Genomic DNA, 19,543 nt, shown 5'->3' with positions numbered 1-19,543 from the left:
GTTCGGTTCGGTTTCAATTATCATGTTCCACTCCTGCTATTTTCAGTATCACTTAGCAACTCTAGCAGTTGTAGCAGTTGCTACCCACCATCCGTAATGTAAGGACATATTTCTTATACTTCAAACAAGCAACCCACGTGCCTTGTGGAGAGTTATGCCAAAGACCATATTCATACGAATCCATCCTTTGGATTTATTAAGAATAATGTAACTCATGTAAAGGGTTTTTTACCCATGTATTTTTCGTGGCTCAGTATGTAATTAGCCTGTTTCAACATTGATGATGTAAGTATATCGAAAATGTTTGGTGATTTAGATATAGCCCTTTAATAAATAAATATCTACCTCTTATAAAGGATTTTTCAGTAATTTTTGAAGTGAAAACTTCTTTAGGGACGTTGTGCGATTTTTGGATAGGGGAAAAAGCATTGAATTCGCGACCGTCATCGCGACCGTCATCGCGACCGTCATTGCGACCGTCATTGCGACCGTCATCGCTTATGCTGTATATATTATTTGTATGTATATATAAATTGTATAGGAGTATTTAGATTTAAAATAAATGTAAAACCTATTTTAGGATTGGGAAAAAGGATTTATTTCGCGACCGTCATCTCTTCGGCGAAATAAATTTTGTACGTATCTATATTATGTGTATGTGTACATAAATTGTATAGAAGTATTTAGATTTAAAATAAATGTAAAACCTATTTCTGGATGGGGAAAAAGGATTCATTTCGCGACCGTCATCTCTTCGACGAAATAAATTTTGTACGTATATTTATTGTGAAACATATATATGTATAAGTGAAAACTTCTTTAGGGACGTTGTGTACTTTTTGGATGGAAAAAAGTATTAAATTAGCGACCGTCATCGCGACCGACATCGCTTCGATGAAATTGATTTTTGAAATGAAAACTTCTTGAGGGACGATGTGCACTTTTTAGATGGGTAAAAATTATTAAATTAGCGACCGTCATCGCTTCGACGAAATAAATGTTTGAAGTGAAAATTTCTTTAGAGACGTTGTGCGCTTTTTGAATGGAAAAAAGTATTAAGTTAGCGACCGTTATCGCTTCGATGAAATACATTTTTAAAATGAAAACGTCTTGAGGGATGTTGTGAACATTTCTTTAGGGACGTTGTACATTTTTAGATGGGAAAAAGTATTAAATTAGCGACCGTCATCGCGACCATCATCTCTTCGACGAAATAAATATTTGAAATGAAAGCTTCTTGAGGGACTTTGTGCACTTTTTAGATGGGGAAAAAGTATTAAATTAGGGAACGTCATCGCTTCAACGAAATAAATTTTTGAATTAAAAATTTCTTTAAGGACGTTGTGCACTTCTTGGATGGGGAAAAAGTATTGAATATGCGACCGTCATCACTTCACTGAAATAAATTTTGTACGGATATAAATTACGTGTATGTATACATAAATAGCATAACATAGGGCATACGCATCGCTTTATGATATAGGTATAGCACTTCTTTTTGGATGGAGAGAAAGCATTGAGCTCGTAATTTATTTACTATAAGAAGTTTTCACTTCTGTCGGCACTCCCACGAGTGCCTTCAACTTTTTTTTGAAAATACATTTCTTCAAGAAATTAAGGCACCGCTTTAAAAATTTGTCATTTTTGATGTCTCGAATCTCCTAAACCTGTTGTCTAATTTAAGTGATTTTTTTAACATGTTATGGCCTTATTCTTGGAACAATATCGCTGTAATAATATTGTTGCTAGACAGGTAAATTGTCATTGTATAGCGGGTGTACCAATCAAATTGTGTTTTTTTCTCAAAGTTCGCAACACCCTGTGGAATATACGAGAATTTATAAAATACTGAAATTAAAACCCAACTATAGCCTCATTGTTAGGTTAATAGGCAGATATACCGGGTGTACGAATCAAACTGTGTTGTTTTCTCAAAGTTCACCATACCCTGTGGTGGCATATTCTAGCATTTATAAAATACTGAAATAAAACCCATCTATGGCCTCAGGTTTTCTTAACATTATATTTTTTTGATTCATTCTGCTTCGTTTCCGAGATAGGGGGTGTTAAAATTTCTCTTACAAACTAACGATTTATTTATTGCTCTAAAAACGGTGAAGATATGCACATGAAATTTGGTGGGTTTTAAGAGGTAGTTATTGTGAATTTAGGACATACAATTAAGAATTTAATGTTCACCATTGGCGAGCATACGGGTAATATTACCCTTATGTGCGCCAATGGTGAACATAAAATTCTTAATTGTATGTAAAAAAATACACAATAATATTAGCATATAGCAAACCTCTTAAAGTTTGCTATACTTCTTTAAAAATGCCCTATATTGATGAAAAACAAGGGTGGTTGTTAAAGAACCTAACTTTTTTATTATTCAACATAAGTTGAATGTTAAAAGTACATGAGACTATAGTTGGGTTTTAATTTCAGTATTTTATAAATGCTAGAATATTCAACAGGGTGAGGAAAAACACAGTTTGATTGGTCCACCCGGTATACAATGAAAATTGACCTGTTTAGCAACAATATGCAACAATACTATTACAGCGATATTGTTAAAGAATAAGGCTATAACATATTAAAAAAATTACTTAAATCGGACAACAGGTTTAGGAAATTGAAGACATTAAAAATGACAAATTTTTAAGGTAGTGCCTTAATTTCTTGGAGAAGTGTATATTATACTATTAAAGAAAAAAGTTTTATGTGACGCAAAAACATTTACTAAAAATGTGTAGTAGTTCAGTTATACATAAGAACACCTCTGTGTTTAAATATACCTTTGTAATGTTTTCGTTTCCAGCTGGAGAAGTCTACGTGTTTAATCGATACGGCCAGCATGTAGCTACAAAAGATCTCGCCTCAGATAAAACCAGATATACGTTCCTCTACTCCAAAAACACAAGTTTCGGCAAATTGTCGACTGTCACCGATAGTTCTGGTAATAAAATCCAATTCCTGAGGGATTACAGCAACGCCGTTAGTTCCATTGAAAACACTCAGGACCACAAGTCTGAGCTTAAAATTTCCGGAGTGGGTTATTTGGTTAAACTGAGCGAAAAAGGAAGAGCGGATATTGAACTGGATTATGATATGAATACAGGGTTGCTCGCTAGCAGATCAGGGGTAAGTTTCATTAAAACTTTTTAGAAGAATACTCATAAATATACATTCTTGTAGGTCTTAAATACAACAGTTTATCTTAATACAAATAACAATGTCTATAATCAATGACATGTCGCTTGCGTGACATGTAGAGGCCGTAATTTCCGCCAAAAATCAAAAATCCAAAAAATTTTACGTTTATTACAAGTTTCTCTTCGATATGAACCTCAAATCGGCTAAATAAATCAAAAATTTGAAAAATTACGCAAGTTTAAAATAAAAACATCAATTTTTACTGTTTTTTTTTTTCAGTTATTTGCCCTTAAAAGTGCACTTAAAACCCATTTTTTATTCCGATTGGAGGTTCATATCGAAGACAATTTAATAACGAGCAATAATTACTTTAGTTTCTTAAAATTGGTTCATTATTTTTTGAGCTAGACGTCACGCAAGCCGAAAAAAAGTCGTTTCGAGAAAAACGCGTTTGAAAAAATCTCATAGATTGCGCTCTACGCGAGCGTGCTCCGTATAATTCTCATAATTTTTGAAGGACTTCGAATTTTGCTTTGAAATTTTCAGAACACATTCTTGAATAGTAATACTATCGATTCATGCTAGTTCCAAAAATTTGAAATTTTTAAACCTCTAAACCTATTTCCCTCCTTAATAGTCTGGGCTGATTATCGGAGAATAGGCTATTTTTGGGAAAAGTTATTTACCAGCAATTTTATTGCTGGAATCGAATTATAAGATCCTATATATTAATAATATAGGTATGCAAAGTCCTCAGATAGTGTGCTACTTTTTTTATAAACAAAATGGCGCCCGAAAATCGTGTTTTTTTCAATTATTGCTCTAGAACTCCGAAGATTTTAACTTTACAACAAAAACACTCAAATAAAAATTCACCGTGATTAAATTCTGCATAGAGACGTGTTTTTCCGATCTGCTCCGATGAAAATTTTCCTCGGAAAATGCGGGTTTTCCCAACAAAATCTTTAATTTTCAAATAAAGTTTTAGATAAGTAATTATTTACCAATAATTAAATAATTTGGTGACTTAGATTATAGTTCCAGAAGCTGGTGAAAATTAAACGAATATTTTAGCAACATTTCAATTGTTAATTAATAATTTACGGTCGCAATAATAACCAAAATAATTATGATACAATGATCAAACTTTGAAATCTTATAAAGATGAGATGCCTATTTAACATTTTGTCGACAAAATATAATTTTTATATTTTTTTGCATAATCTTTAATTGTTTAAAAAAAATAGTTATAAACAAATGAACGTTTCTCAGAAAGTTTTTATTATATTATAATTTTAAAAAATAGCTAAAATGCGCATTTCAAATATCTCGAAAATAAATGCTTTAAAACTTTTTTGCAACCATTTGCAAAAAAGTTATGAAACAGCAAAGTAAACATACGATTACTACGGTGTCAATAATTGTTTTTAATTCTTTCAAAGCGTAGAAGTGAGTTTAAAGTACAAGCTAATTATTTATAAAACAATATCGATTATCAGCTTAATGGTTATATTTTAATTAAAGATTATAAATATATTTTTTTGTAATTTACACGCGCGAAAGTAGAATAATACAGTACCGTAGCTACCCGCCCACATACACAACTCACGCGAGTTTAAGCGTGTCAGTCGCTTCGAGTGAACATTTTATCTCCGGCTCTGTATCAAGCTTAATTTCGCGCTAAAATTACAGAAAAAAGTATTTTTAATCTTTGATTAAAATATAACCATTGCACTAATTTTTGACATTCTTTGTGAGTAATTAGATTGTACCATAGACTCACTTTTAAGCTTTGAAACAATTAAAACAAATTATAAACAATGGAGATATCGTATATTTATTTTGCTGTTTCCTAACTCTTTTGCAAACGGTTGGAAAATTTTTTAAAAGCATTCATTTTCAAGACCTATGAAATACGCATTTTAAGTATTTTTTAAAATTAGAATATAATAAACAATTTCTAAGAAATGTTAATTTGTTTATAACAATTTTTTTTAAACATTTAAAGATTATGCAAAAAATGAAAAATTTATATTTTGTCGACAAAATATTAAATAAGCATCACACCTTTATAATCTTTCTAAGTTTGATCAATGTCTCATGATTATTTTGGTTGTTATTGCGACTGTAAATTGTTAATTAACAATTGAATTGTTGCTAAAATATTCGTTTCATTTTAACCGGCTTCTGAATTTATAATCTATACCAAGAAAGCTTTTATTTCACTAAGCTATATAATTATTGATAAATATTTACTGGCCCAAAAAATTTATTTGAAAATTCGAGATTTTGTTGGGAAAACCCACATTTTCCGAGGAAAATTTTCGTCGGAGCAAATCGGGAAAAACATGCCTCTATGTAGAATTAAATTGGGGTGAATTTTTATTTGAGTATTTTTGGTGTAAAGTTAAAATCTTCGGAGTTATAGAGCAATAATTGAAAAAAATACGATTTGTCGGCGCCATTTTGTTTATAAAAAAAGTAGCACACTATCTGTGGACTTTGCATACCTATATTAATAATATGTAGGATCTTATAATTCGATTAAAGCAATAAAATTGCTGGTAAATAACCTTTCTTTGTACTTTACTAATTAGACCAACGTATTATAACTATTTTTTTTTTCAAATTTTAAAGATTATGCAAAAAAAAGAAAAATTTATATTTTGTCGATAAAATATTGAACAAGCATCTCGTCTTTATAATCTTTATAAGTTTGATCAATGTATCATGATTATTTTGGTTATTATTGTAAATTGTTAATTAACAATTGAATTGTTGCTAAAATATTCGTTTAATTTTCACCGGCTTCTGGAATTACAATCTATACCAAGAAATCTTTGATGTCACTAAGTTATTTAATTATTGATAAATAATTACTTACCTAAAACTTTATTTGAAAATTACGGTTTTTGTTAGGAAAACCCGCATTTTCCGAGGAAAATTTTTGTCGGAGCAAATGGTGAAAAACTTATCTCTATGCAGAATTTAATTGCGGTCAATTTATATTTAAGTGTTTTTGTTGTAAAGTTAAAATCTTCGGAGTTATAGAGCAATAATTGAAAAAAATACGATTTTTCGGCGCCATTTTGTTTATAAAAAAAGTAGCACACCATCTGCGGACTTTGCATACCTATATTATTAATATATAGGATCTTATAATTCGATTCCAGCAATAAAATTGCTGGTAAATAACTATTCCATGAATTTTGCTAATTAGCCCAGAGTATAATTGATAATTAAAGATTAGACAAATATATCAAATTAAGACAGATCGGAATAATTGATAACTTGAAAAGTTTTAAATTACCTAATATATTATTTTTTGGAATAAAGTTCGAAATACAATGAATCGCACATTTGTCAGACTGTCACAGTAACACAAAATATGCTCTGCCGTTTCTTCCTCTAGTTGCCATATTCTGCATAGACCACCATTTACCAATCACATCTAGGCCTTGATCCCGCGTACCAAAAAAAAGTTGATTAATAGCAAGCTGAAAATTTGTTAATAGCTTAACGGTGTCTAGTCGGACAAACTTTGATATACGGGAACACTGGAACAGGGGAAGTTTTAATTGTGGAACAGTTTAAAAATTTGGAACGTCAGATTACGAAAATGTCCCATGTATTTTGTCGGATAGAACATCAAATTTATTTGTTACTATTTCATTAAACTCTCATGCAAAAATCAGACTGCTATTACTAACCACCATGATTCCTGTCATTTGACATGTTATTCGTGTTCCACTCATTAAAATGCCCCGTTGGTGATAAACATCAGTCTGATTTTTGCATAAGAGTTTAATGAAATGGTAACAAATCAATTGGAAGTTCTGTTCGAAAAAATACATGGAACGTTTTCGTAGTCTGACGTTCCAAATTTTTAACCTGTTACACAATTAAAACTTCCCCTGTTCCAGTGTTCCAATACATCAAAGTTTGTCCGACTAGACACCGTTAAGCTATTAACAAATTTTCAGCTTGCTACTAATCAACTTTTTTTGGTACGCGGGATCCAGGTCTAATCCGCTTCATCTGCCTATTCAGCTTACAGTGCCCTGTTATATAGCAGACCTACTATGGCCTTCACTGTTTTTCTGTCTTTGCTTATTAGGTCTGCCTTAAATTATGGCGAATGTTGTATAATGAACTGTTTTACCTGTCTTTATCCTGGTTAATTCCTCCTCCATTTTAGAGATTTGTAAGCTACCCACCTTCTTGTAGCCGTTCTTGTTGCTGCCTTTGCAACGCCGCAGAAGAGTTCCGGTCCACTAATTGGTATTAATGAACCTTCTTTGACCATTCCATCTGAATCTCTTGCCCCGATACTCATGCTACCGTAACCTTGCTACGGTCTCCTAGTTTATTTAGGGCACCCAGACAATTCTATACTAGCTTAGAGTTGACCTCTAAATAACTGAGTGCCTTAAGCGCTGACTGGCTATCTGTGAAGATGGCAATTGAACGCTACGTTATTTTTTACCTTCTATTTCTTTCACGCAGTGATGGATTGCCGATATTTCCGCATGGAAACTTGTGGCATCCTTAAAGAGACTTACTGGGAAATATATCCCTTGGTTTGTCACTACCTGCTCCTAGTAGGAGCCCCTGCTATACCGGTCCTACAACCTACGATACTTAAGCGATCAGTGTACCAGATAGCGTTCGCTTGTATGGGTACACCGTCCTTGCAGTCTTCCCTATTTGGTATATAATTTTATATTGATTTTCAAAGCCGTATCTCGTAGCTGTTGCATCGATGATTATGTTGCCTTATTACGATATCTGCTTTTAGCTCCTCGATTTCCTTTCTATTGTCAGGACTATGAGCCTGGCTTATGTGTTGCTGTCTATGTATTAATCTGTGCTTCACATTTCTGGATTCGCCATGTATAAAGATATGAAGAGGTGGTAGATTTAGCAAGTTTTGTTGACAGCTAGTTGTTTTTATGGCCCCCGTAATCTACAGGCATGTTAGCCTTTACGTATTACTTAGCGGCCTTATTGTTTCCACTTGCTGCATCTTTGTCCACCATCTCACAGACCTGTAGGTTATCACTGGTCTAACAACCCCAGTGTATAACTATATCATTTTGGGATTAAGCCCTCAATTCTTACCGCACATTCTTCTACATCTGTACAAGGTCATTGTAGCTTTTTGTGTGTATTTCAGTATGTCAGTTCATCAAAATATAGTTTTAGATATTTTGTGAGTATTCCATTTAAGCATATGATCAAAATTTACCCCTAAGTATTTTATTTCTTTGACAAATGGAATATATTATCCTCCCAGCACCGATGGATTTAGGCCTTGTAATTCCATCTTTTTGTGAAGCTAATTTTTGTTTTTTGAGCATTGTCTATCAGTCCCTCTTGTTTACACCAGTTATCATCTATATTTAGGACTGTTTGCATTCTCCCAGATACAACCAGAGGAAATTTGCCCATGATGACGATTGCAATATCGTCAGCATATTTTAAACAGTAAAAGTACTATTATATTACTTATTGTATATGTACAGAGTTTTGATAAAATAATCTACCAAGGTTGTCCAACGTTGCCAAAGTTTCTTTACCCAGATTGGATATTACTATGCTATTTTCCAGGGATCCCCTTATCCATCTGCATATTACTGCAGGTAATCAGTGATATTCTTTTTCTCATGATCATCTTTCAGTGCGTCACAGTTTTTCGATTTCTCTCTAACGCATTAAATTGTATGTGACAGAAAAAAAGGCACGTCTGGGAATACTTCGGTAATTATTCTAGTTCAGTGATTATTCTAGTTGTCGATAGATGGCGCCATAATCAAAAAAGAATTATTTATTAAATAAAATAATAATATTATCAATATAATCTGTACAATTTATAAGACTATACAAATGAAAGAAAATACCATTTTATAAATGCAATAGACACAATTGATTTGGTTTTATTCCAAATTGAAAATAAAATTTGACAACTGTCAGATTTAACTAAAATGTCACGTTAGAATAAATGTCATAAATATGTATTATCACGGACTTACCTTTTTTTCTATAATTTGTGACGCACTGAAAAATGTTCATGAAAAGGAGAATACTGCAGTCATTAAGTATCCTCACTAATTTAATTGTGTCTTATTAATCGGTCCCTTTTTCACTCCTCAAATTCGCCTTAGACACTTCCTTTCTATGGTATGAATCCTTTTTTTTTATACGTCACGGCAATGGCCATGTCGCTCATTTGTTATTTGTAATTTTCTTATTCTATTTCGATTGTATTAATTATTTTCATTTTTTCGTCTTATTCTGCTAATACGATCACTTTTGTTTTTGATTCATAATCATTCTCTCTGTCTTAACCCATTTAATGTTTGAATGTTCTAAATGATTCAAATTTATAATTATTTAAAAGTCAAAGTTTTCAGTCAAATACAATATTTAAAAATATTTAAAATAATATCAAATTGAAAACTTATTGGACCGTTTTCCTGGTAACACCTCCGTGGCTTCTAAATTGCAATCCAGACGGATGCTGAAACAAAGAAGATACGAGGGAATTCTAAAATTTGCAATTCACAACCCTGTCTGTTTAGCGTGGTAAATTCCAACGGAAAATTGACCTGTGTTGCTCAATAGAAGTGATACTTATAGTTATTTTTTCTAATCACATAATTATTAGTGTTCTTGCAAAGCCTTTTAATGACCAAGGACAATTTTTTATTGGCACCTATTTTCTGCAGGATATTCCATAAAGCTACTCCGTGAAATATTCATTAGTCTAGTAAAATAAAATTACACTACATGTAAATCAAAATGTAAATTCTTACAGGTTGAAACAAATTTTATATCAAAGTTTAGGTGGGTACAAAAGATATTTTCAAGAAAGTATCCAAATCATACAAGGGGATCGTTGTTTAAATAATTAAAAGGGGTCATTTTTGCAAAAAAAATACTTTTTTAACTGTTGAGGTCATTCCATTACTAATGAAGGTCTATAGGATTGTTTTCTGCAAAGTTGAAGGGTTAATCTTTCACATAAGACTTACTAAATTAAATTTGACCCCTATTTATTTCAATAATTATACATAAAACTTTAAAAACAAATTTTCAAAAAAAATATTTTTAGCGTTTTAAATAAGTATTATAAAATATCTTATTTTACAGGAGAGGTTGCGCTATGTTATCAGTATAAATAAAAAAAATTTGTCCAAAAATATTTATTATTTTTTGAGATATTGAATTTGTTTATTAAATGTTACTCTATTTTCAATTGCAAAAACGCGGTTGCTGCCAAAAAAATATTCACCTGTATTAAATCTTATTATTTTTATTTTTATGTTTATTTTCGATAAATATATTGATAAATTCAAATTTCAATTAAACTTTATCCTAAAATGGCATTTGAAAATTATTCAAATTTGTTTATAATTTGTTTTTTTAATAACGTCGCGGAGATTAAATATTGTGAAATGTCGTTTCGATAAATGGGTTCCTGGGAATTTTTCACTAATTAACAAATTTTTTTGTCTTTTTTGCCTCTTCTTTTTTTTTTTCTTGGAGTTATATTACTACGGGCCCTTTTAGGGTTAAGTTTCATTAAGAATGCCGAATCTCTAAGTTGTAGATTATAGACCTAAAAATATTATGATTGGTCTAAAATCACTTAAATAAAATGTAGCTACTTACTGAGTTACAGGGTGTTTTATTTAAAAATTATTTTTACCAAGTACTTTCAAACTATCTGACGTATCCTTATCATACTTGGCAGAAAGTGTGGGTACTATACAGTCTACTAAATTGTGATAAATAAAAGTTTCTAGCTAATACCAGAAGCGTACGACGGGGATAGTTAATGGTTGATCCTTCCCAAATTCTACGCCACTGAGGGAATTACTATTTTAGCGAAATTTTTCGATTCTCCAATATTTTCTATGTAAATAATATACTCTTTACTGGTAACGATTAGTTTTCCAGATTGGACGTTAAAAATGAAACGGCATAGTTATTTTGATTCATTCATTCATTTTAAACTTCCAATATCTCGCAAACTGATGACTTTATCGATGCCAATAAAGTTATTTACATACTATGCCAAGTATATTATTTACGTAGAAAGTATTGGAGAATCGAAAAATTTCGCTAAAATAGTAATTTACTCAGTGGCGTGGAATTTGGGAAGTGTCAATCATTCACTATCCCCTGTCGTACGCCTCTGGCACTAGCTAGAAACGTTTATTAATCACAATTTAGTAAGGTGTATAATAGCCACACTTTCTGCCAAGCATGATAAGGATACGTCAAATAGTTTTAAAGTACTTGGTAACAAATTTTTTAAATAAAACACCCTGTAACTCAGTAAGTAGCCACATTTTATTTAAGAGATTTTAGTTAAATCTTAATATTTTTAGGTCTAGAATCTACAACTCAGTGATTCGACATTATTAATGAAATTTAACCCTAAAAGGGCCCGTAGTAATATAACTCAAAAAAAAGAAGAAGAAAAAACGACAAAACAATTTTGTTAGTTAGTAAAAAATTCCCAGCAACCCAATTATCGAAACGGAATTTCAAAATACTTAATCCCCGCGACGTTATTAAAAAAACAAATTATAAACAAATTTGAATAATTTTCAAATGCCATTTTAGGGGGGAGTTTAATTGAAATTTGAATTTATCAATACATTTATCGAAAATATACATAAAAATAAAAATAATGAGATCTTATGCAGGTGAATATTTCTTTGGCAACAACCGCGTTTTTGCAATTGAAAATATAGTAACATTTAATAAACAAATTCAATATCTCAAAGAATATTAAATATTTTTCGACCAATTTTTTTTTATTAATACTGATAATATAGCGCAACTTCTCCTGTAAAATAAGATATTTTATAGTGCTTATTTAAAACGCTAAAAATAATTTTTTGCAAATTTGTTTTTAAAGATTTATATACAATTATTTAAATAAATAGGGGATCAAATTTTTAATTTAGTAAGTCTTATGTGAAATATTTACCCTTCAACTTTGCAAAAAAAAATCCCATAGACCTTCATTAATAAGTGAATTAACTCAGCAGTTAAAGAAGTATTTTTTTGCCAAAATGACCAGTTTTTAATTATTTAAACAATGATCCCCTTGTATGATTTGGATACTTTCTTGAAAATATCTTTTGTGTCCACCTAAACTTTGATATAAAATTTTTTTCAACCTGTACGAATTTACATTTTGACTTTTTTTATTTTACTAGGCTACATTTCTTTCAATAATTTTTACTGAATCCTTTCTTCGTAGTTTTCAGATACTTAATAATTATTATTTCTTATAAATTATTAGCAAATTTCATCGTATAAATAACTGTGTTTAAATAAAAAAAAATATGCCAATAAATAAAATTGAATCCGCTCCTGCTTTCTGTTCGAGTCTCTTATGTAGGTAACTAACCCCATAAGTTAAAAGTATTATGAACACTAAATCTACTTTAATAAAACCGAACGATGATTACACTGTTCTCCAGCATCTTCATGGCCAAAAGACGACAACTATTCCAAATTTGCTTGCACGTTTTACCAAAATTGAATTGAGCCAAATGTTTGCCAGGCTTTTAGTGCTGACGACTGTATAATAAACTATTTTTATAGTTCTATGGTCATATCGTCTCTAGAAAGGAAAATATCGTTGAGTTTATTGGGAAAAGATCAAAAAATAATTGTAAAATGTCGCATTATACTACATACTTCTTAAATGGAGTAAGTTTTGGATGGAAAAATTTAATAAACTTTAGTTGTAAGCAGTTTTACTAAACACATCAAGAATTAAAATATCTGTTTAAATACTGTGTAATGGTTTAACGCTAATGAAATATCTATATTTTATTATGCTTTGTCATTATAGCTATTTGTATAACAAGAGAGGAAAGTGCTACTTTTCCTCCCGAGAATGAAGTTTACTGCCCGACGCGTAGCGGAGGGCAGTAATCATTCAAGGGAGGAAAAGGCACTTTACTCCCATGTTATACATATGGTTTTTCCACCTTCCTCAAATAACAAGTCATTTTTCATTTTTACTTAATTTATTTATGTAACAACATATATAAACCAACAAAATTTATTAGAACTAAAACTAACAAGTACGTACAATATAACTGTCAACTGTCAAATATAAGTCAAATTAATAATGTAAACATTGTTAAATCAAAATAACAATTTACTGTTTTTTACTATTCTGCAAAATACAGAGTGTTTTATAAATAAACGTTAAAATGTATAGAAACTTACGTAATAGAAAAAAGATATTATACAGGGCGTCAAAAAGTTACATTTCATGAATGAAATACCATGACGTCACTTTTACTTTTCCTCCCTAAGGAGGAAAAGTACAACTTTGCTCCCTACAATCAGGTCCGGAAAAGTATACTTTCGGTAGAGGTAGGTGGAAAAATATTTTACTCACAATCTGTTATAGATAAAGCGAAAATCCCGTTTTAGTTCGAAAAAAATATTTCCATGAAATTATTTATTTAATGTTGGCGAGTGAAAATGGTGGAGGAATTGAACGACCCAGCGGAAACAATGGAGACTTCAACCGTGAAAGAAATAAGAGAAATCATAAATAGCATGAAAAACAATAAAAGTGCAGGCAGCAATGGTATTAATGCAGAATTAATCAGGGGCAGAAGCACTTATAGCGGTAAAAGAACATCGGTAAATCGAAATGATTGGAGAAGCTTATTGAAGGAGGCCAAGGCTCGATTTGGGCTGTAGTGCCATTGGATGGATGGATGGAGAAGCACTTATAACGCAGATCTGCAACCTGCTGACGAACATCTGGGGAAGGAAATGCCGGAAGTATGAAAAGAGTCAATAGTATGTCTCATTCATAAGAAGGGAGATAGAGCAGTGTGCGAAAACTATAGAGGTATCCCTCTTCTAGATGTAACATATAAGGTACTCGCCAGAATCATAAGAAGCAGACTGGAAAGGCACTTAAACGAGCAGTTTGGTGAATAGCAGAGAGGATTCAAAATGGCAGATCCACCATAGATCAAATATTCGTGTCAAAAATGATTCAGAGCAGCAGGTACGATCAACAGCTAACGTTAAACCTCCTCTTTATGGATTTCAAACAAGTTTACGATTCCGTTATAAGAAGACGTCTGTACCAGACCCTAAGGGTACTTGGAATTCCGTAAAGGATAACCAGACTAATAAAAATGACCTTAATGAAGACCGACAATAGAGTAAGGGTGGAAGGAAGCCTAACAGGAAAATTTGAATTTAAAAGGCGTTTAAAGCAAAAATGAACCTCTGTCCACAGTACTCTTCAATTTCTTGGTGGAGACAATATTGAGAGAGTGGAATACGAACGAAAGGTATGATTTATGACAATAGAAGCCATATTAAACCAGGGCGCATCTGTAAAAATATTAGTACATTTGGATGTTGAGAGGTGACTCATATTTTTTTGCAGAAATTGCTTAAAAATAACTCATACAATAATATTTGAGTTATCGTCCCATCCAAAAAGGTCTGGAACATTGTTTAAATAATCAAAATGTCAAACAATGAGGAAAAATTCGATTTTTTCTTCGTTTTTTTATTATAACTTTAAAAGTATTCATTTTCGCGAAAAGTTGCACGGATATAAAAGCTGCGTAATTAAATTTTCTGCAATATACGATTGGTTAAAATTTTTTAAAATTGTCACCCTTGTTGCAAAATAGCAATAATTGCGAAAAAAACCATAAAAAACAAGTATTCGCATTTTACATTTTTCAACCATTTATACTAACTTAGTACAGTAGAACCCCGCAAATCCGAACTAATTGGGGGGACAGCCTGTTCGGATTCCGAAAAGTTCGGATTATCCGAAAGTTAGCCTTAACTAGTAGCTCAAAGCTTTCATTGTGATTTTGAGTAGCGAAACGTTCTCGCAAGAGTGTGGACAATATTTTTGGACTCAAGTTGACTACGAGAGAACCAAATTAAGTTTGTGTTTAACTTTTATAAACACTTTATAAACCGATATATTAAAGTATAATATTTATTTTTAAGAAATTTTAAATGTCAAAGTGATAGTAATCCTACATTGTCCAATTTTCTGGCTTTACTCTGTATAATAAACATGTTTTTAAGTTTTTGTCTTGAATTTTTAAATTTTATTTCACTTTCCGTTGGTTCGGATTTGCCGAAAGTTCGGATTCGCGGGGTTCGGATGTACGGGGTTCTACTGTATATGCAATTATTTAAACAATATTTCACAAACAATAATCAAATTAGTTTGATTTTTGTGGAATTAAAATATTAAAATACAACAAAATATAGAGTAAGAAAATAATATATTAGATAAAGATTGAAAGAAATTTTGGTGGAAAACAACTTGTGTGAATAGAACACCGCTGTACTGCGCGTAGCACCAAAAATTAATGTTTATTTAAAAAAATTCCTGACGCCGTGGTAGTTAATCGATTTTAATTTTGAAAATCGCAAATGAAAGGTACAGTATTCTTCTACACGTAAAAAAATTTTAACTTGCTATCTGCTTTATTTTCAGTTCTGCAATACTTTGAAGATATGATTTTTTTTTGCAAAAGATGGATTGCAAAATTTGTTTTGCAAAAACATGCGAATGTATGTCAACAACAAAATCAATAGCCTTTTATAATAAACATTGAATATAAAATGTGAATTGCAAATATACGTTGCAATTTTTTTTTCAATTTCCAAATTTATTTATTTGCTCTCTTTTTTTCAGGGATGTGAAACAGTTATATACCAATACGACTGGTTAGGTCGTGTAACAGGAGTAATATTACCCAGTGGTGAGACTTTACAGATAACATCGAAGATTTCAGATCAAGGAAGCTTAGAAGTATCGGTCAGTAGACCGCCAAATATGTTAAGCATTAGCGGAAAAGCCAACAAGCATGTTTTGAGCATAGACAGTAAGTATATAAAGTTATAAATATCTTTCAAGTGCTATATCATTCAACACTACTATTTTTTAACTTTAAGACTAGATATAAATTACTTCTAGATACACATAAGCTTTTTTCTTCTGTTTACATTTTTCCTTAACTTCTGTTCAAAACTATCGAGTTCTTCGCCTTGAGAACGAAGTATTTGGATTTATATTTCTTTTCCCAAGAACTTACTTGTCCGAAACTAAGAATTTTTAAAACTTTAAAAGGGTAAACCCTGTATATAAAGAATTTTTGCCTAGTCTTCGATTCTGCCACTTTCTGTGATATATATGTTTCTGCTTCTTTCTGTTATTAACAGGAAACAGTAGCGATCAACAGGTAGCAAAAACGCGTTCCAAGATTGCGGCTGTAATTTTGAATATTTTTTCGAGATATTTGGCACACGTATTCGTAATATAATAAAGAATGGCGGTACAGAGCCCAATTTGAAAAATATATTAATATGTGGAAATTACTCTGTAATTAAATACAATATTAAAAAAATGAGCCTGTACCGCCATTAAGAAGAACAAAAAATACACTTTCTTTAAATAAACTTTTTTATCCCATGCCTAGATTTTGTGTCATTTTGGAACTACTAAAATTTTTTATTTCATTAGTAGTTCCAAAATGACACAAAATCTAGGCATCGGATAAAAAAGTTTATTTGAAGAAAGTGTATTTTTTTGTTCTTCTTAATTACAGAGTAATTTCCACATATTAATATATTTTTCAAATTGGGCTCTGTAGCGCCATTCTTTATTATATTACGAATATGTGTGCCAAATATCTCGAAAAATATTCAAAATTACAGCCGCAATCTTGGAACGCGTTTTAGCTACCTGTTGATCGCTACTGTTTCCTCTTAATTAATTTCTAATATTACTGTATAGTATTAACTGACTGTTTATCCACTCTCTACAAAGATTACTGCCTATTTTCAGGAAAAGAAGTAACTGAAGTCCTGACCCTCACCAACTCCACAGTAGCTCTTAAATCAGCTTACGATGGATCAATGAAAGTATGCGCTATAGCTCGTCATCCACTCTTAGAAGCATCACTCCCGGTTGAAGCTGAACTTCTTCCAGTCTGGTCAGAACAAACTACATTGTTCGGAGATGGTATAGAAAACGTGATGTCAACCTCGTTCAGTCTCGTTGGTGATGTTCGCAATCCACAGCAAACCTTATACAGGGAATTGTTTGTTAACCATACGAAAATACTGGGAATAGAATTTGATCAGTTTACAAGTAAAGAAACTTTTTTCGATGTCGATAAGCTTCCGTTGTTGACAATAACTTACGATCCAGCAGGACTTCCATTATTGTACACACCATACAATGGCGCTGATTTCGTCAATATTACTTATGATCATTTTAACAGAATAGACAGTTGGAAATGGGGCGTTTCTGAACTAAAGTACAGCTACGACCGCCATGGATTACTTTCTGAGGTTACCAGTCCTTTAGATGGTACTCAAATTTATGCTTATGACGATACAAACATGTTAGCAAAAATCACATTAGCTAGTCAAAGAAGTTTTTCCTTAAGTTACGATGATAATGGCGGCCTTAGACACGTGACCTTACCAAGTGGTACCAAATATTCCTTTAGCCTACAACCCACCCTAGGTTTCCTTAGAGCTACCTTCACTCCACCTGGTAGCAACAAATCATACCTCCAACATTTCACAAACTCTGGACGACTGCTCCAGACAGTTTTCCCTGGCGAAGGTGCCAAAATCGTGTACAGGTACTACGACAATGGCAAACTGAATGAAGTTGTTCACGGAGATGGCAAAACAGTTTATCAGTATTCAGAAACTTCGGGTCTACCCAGCCAAGTAAACCACGTGGAGACTGATCTCGAATATAGATGGGACTACCAATACACTGGAGGTCTACTGTTGGAAGAACGGATAGACTTTGGTGCCAAAACGGGTCTCAGCAACGCAAAATTTACCTACGACTATGACAATAATTATAGACTTATAACTGCCCAAGGCAGAATCGGTGGTCAAAACTTGCCCCAGCATAATTTGGGGTACAACCATAAGACTGGGTCTTTAGAGATGATAGGACCTTTTAAAATAATCAAACTAAGAATTAACGAAACCAACGTTTATGATGGTACGGCTTTATTTTCCAGTACTGTTAACTCTAGGTTATTGGAGACCAGAGTTGCCTTAACTATTCATGGAATGGAAGTGTTTAGAATGGAGTTTAGTCATGATATACACGGGTGAGTCTATACATATTTATTACCTTTAAAAATGTACTCTGTCCAAGATGAAGCACCAAGTTTTTTAAAAACAATTATAAGGTTAAAATACTTGGATGCGTTTCGACCCAACACAAGCCATCATCAGCAACTACAGGAACAATGAACCAACAGGAAGAAGAAAGAATCACTGAGGCTCGATCTAGTTAAAATACAACATACCAATTAAAAATTAATCAAAAATGTTATGCTTTAAATTTTTGTGATTCTGAAATAGTAACTGATAGAAAAATTGTTTCCAGGAAGTGCTCTTGTGGAGAATCTATCTTATAATCCTACTTGTGAATTACAAGGTGTAATCAGAAGATGGATTCTCCAGAAGAGCACTTCCTCAAACAATTTTTCTATCAATTACTATTTCATAATCACAAAAATGTAAAGTGGTATAATTTTAGTTAATTTTTAATGTGTACCTATATTATATTTTCACTTGATCCAGAGTAATACATTTTTTTCTTCTTCCTGTTAGTTGGTTGTTCCTGTAGTTGCTGATGATGGCTCGTGTTGAGCCAAAACGCGTCCAAGTATTTTAATCTTACAATTATTTTTAATAAATTTTGTAGTTCATCTTAGAGAGAGTATATTATTACCTTTAGACCATATTTGTGAAACATGGATACTTCTTTTCCTCGTATTACCTTTTACTATTTTTACAGAATTATTTGAAACACTCATTTTATTTGGAATATAAAATTCCACATGGCCCATTTATAATTACTGAGAAAATGAAATACTCGTTCTTGTACACGTTTTAATTTATCCAGAGAGTTGTTTAAAACCCTGCATTACAAATTACAACCTCATAAGTTGTAATGAGGAACTAAAATGAATTTCAATTTAAAGTACCTACGTTGTGTAGCATTTTAAAAAATATAGTTATACCACACCATGTAATGTAGTAACTATTTTTTAAATTTAAAAGTAATTGTGGTGAACATCACTATAAATAAACAAACATTTGTCAAACACCGTAACTGTATTTAAAAAAAAAAGTGTGAATTAAGGGAATAAAAAGGTAAAGAGCGATCGATTATATGCATATCTAAAGAGTAGATAGAGTAAAACACTTCTATCTAGTTATAATAAAAAGTAGCCACAGACATTTACATAGATAACCAAGCGGCATTTCCGGCAGTAAGGACCTCAATCACGAAATCAAA

The 19,543-nt window shown here is 31.8% G+C and overlaps 1 protein-coding gene across 2 annotated transcripts in view; it reads left to right on the top strand.

Moving 5' to 3' along the window:
• Nucleotides 1-19,543, top strand: part of LOC114333661 (teneurin-a) — a 499,544-nt gene that overhangs the window by 437,575 nt on the left and 42,426 nt on the right. For both annotated transcript variants that reach the window (XM_050653925.1, XM_050653924.1), the window contains 3 exons: nucleotides 2,822-3,144; nucleotides 15,896-16,085; nucleotides 17,048-18,344. In XM_050653925.1, the coding sequence (XP_050509882.1) occupies nucleotides 2,822-3,144; nucleotides 15,896-16,085; nucleotides 17,048-18,344 (1,810 nt within the window). The remainder of the gene's footprint in view (nucleotides 1-2,821; nucleotides 3,145-15,895; nucleotides 16,086-17,047; nucleotides 18,345-19,543) is intronic.

Source organism: Diabrotica virgifera, chromosome 6 (assembly GCF_917563875.1).
Source record: "Diabrotica virgifera virgifera chromosome 6, PGI_DIABVI_V3a".
NCBI classification, from domain to species: Eukaryota; Metazoa; Arthropoda; class Insecta; order Coleoptera; family Chrysomelidae; genus Diabrotica; species Diabrotica virgifera.
Note: the sequence above shows the minus strand (reverse complement) of the source record. Positions and strands in the feature narration are given on the sequence as shown.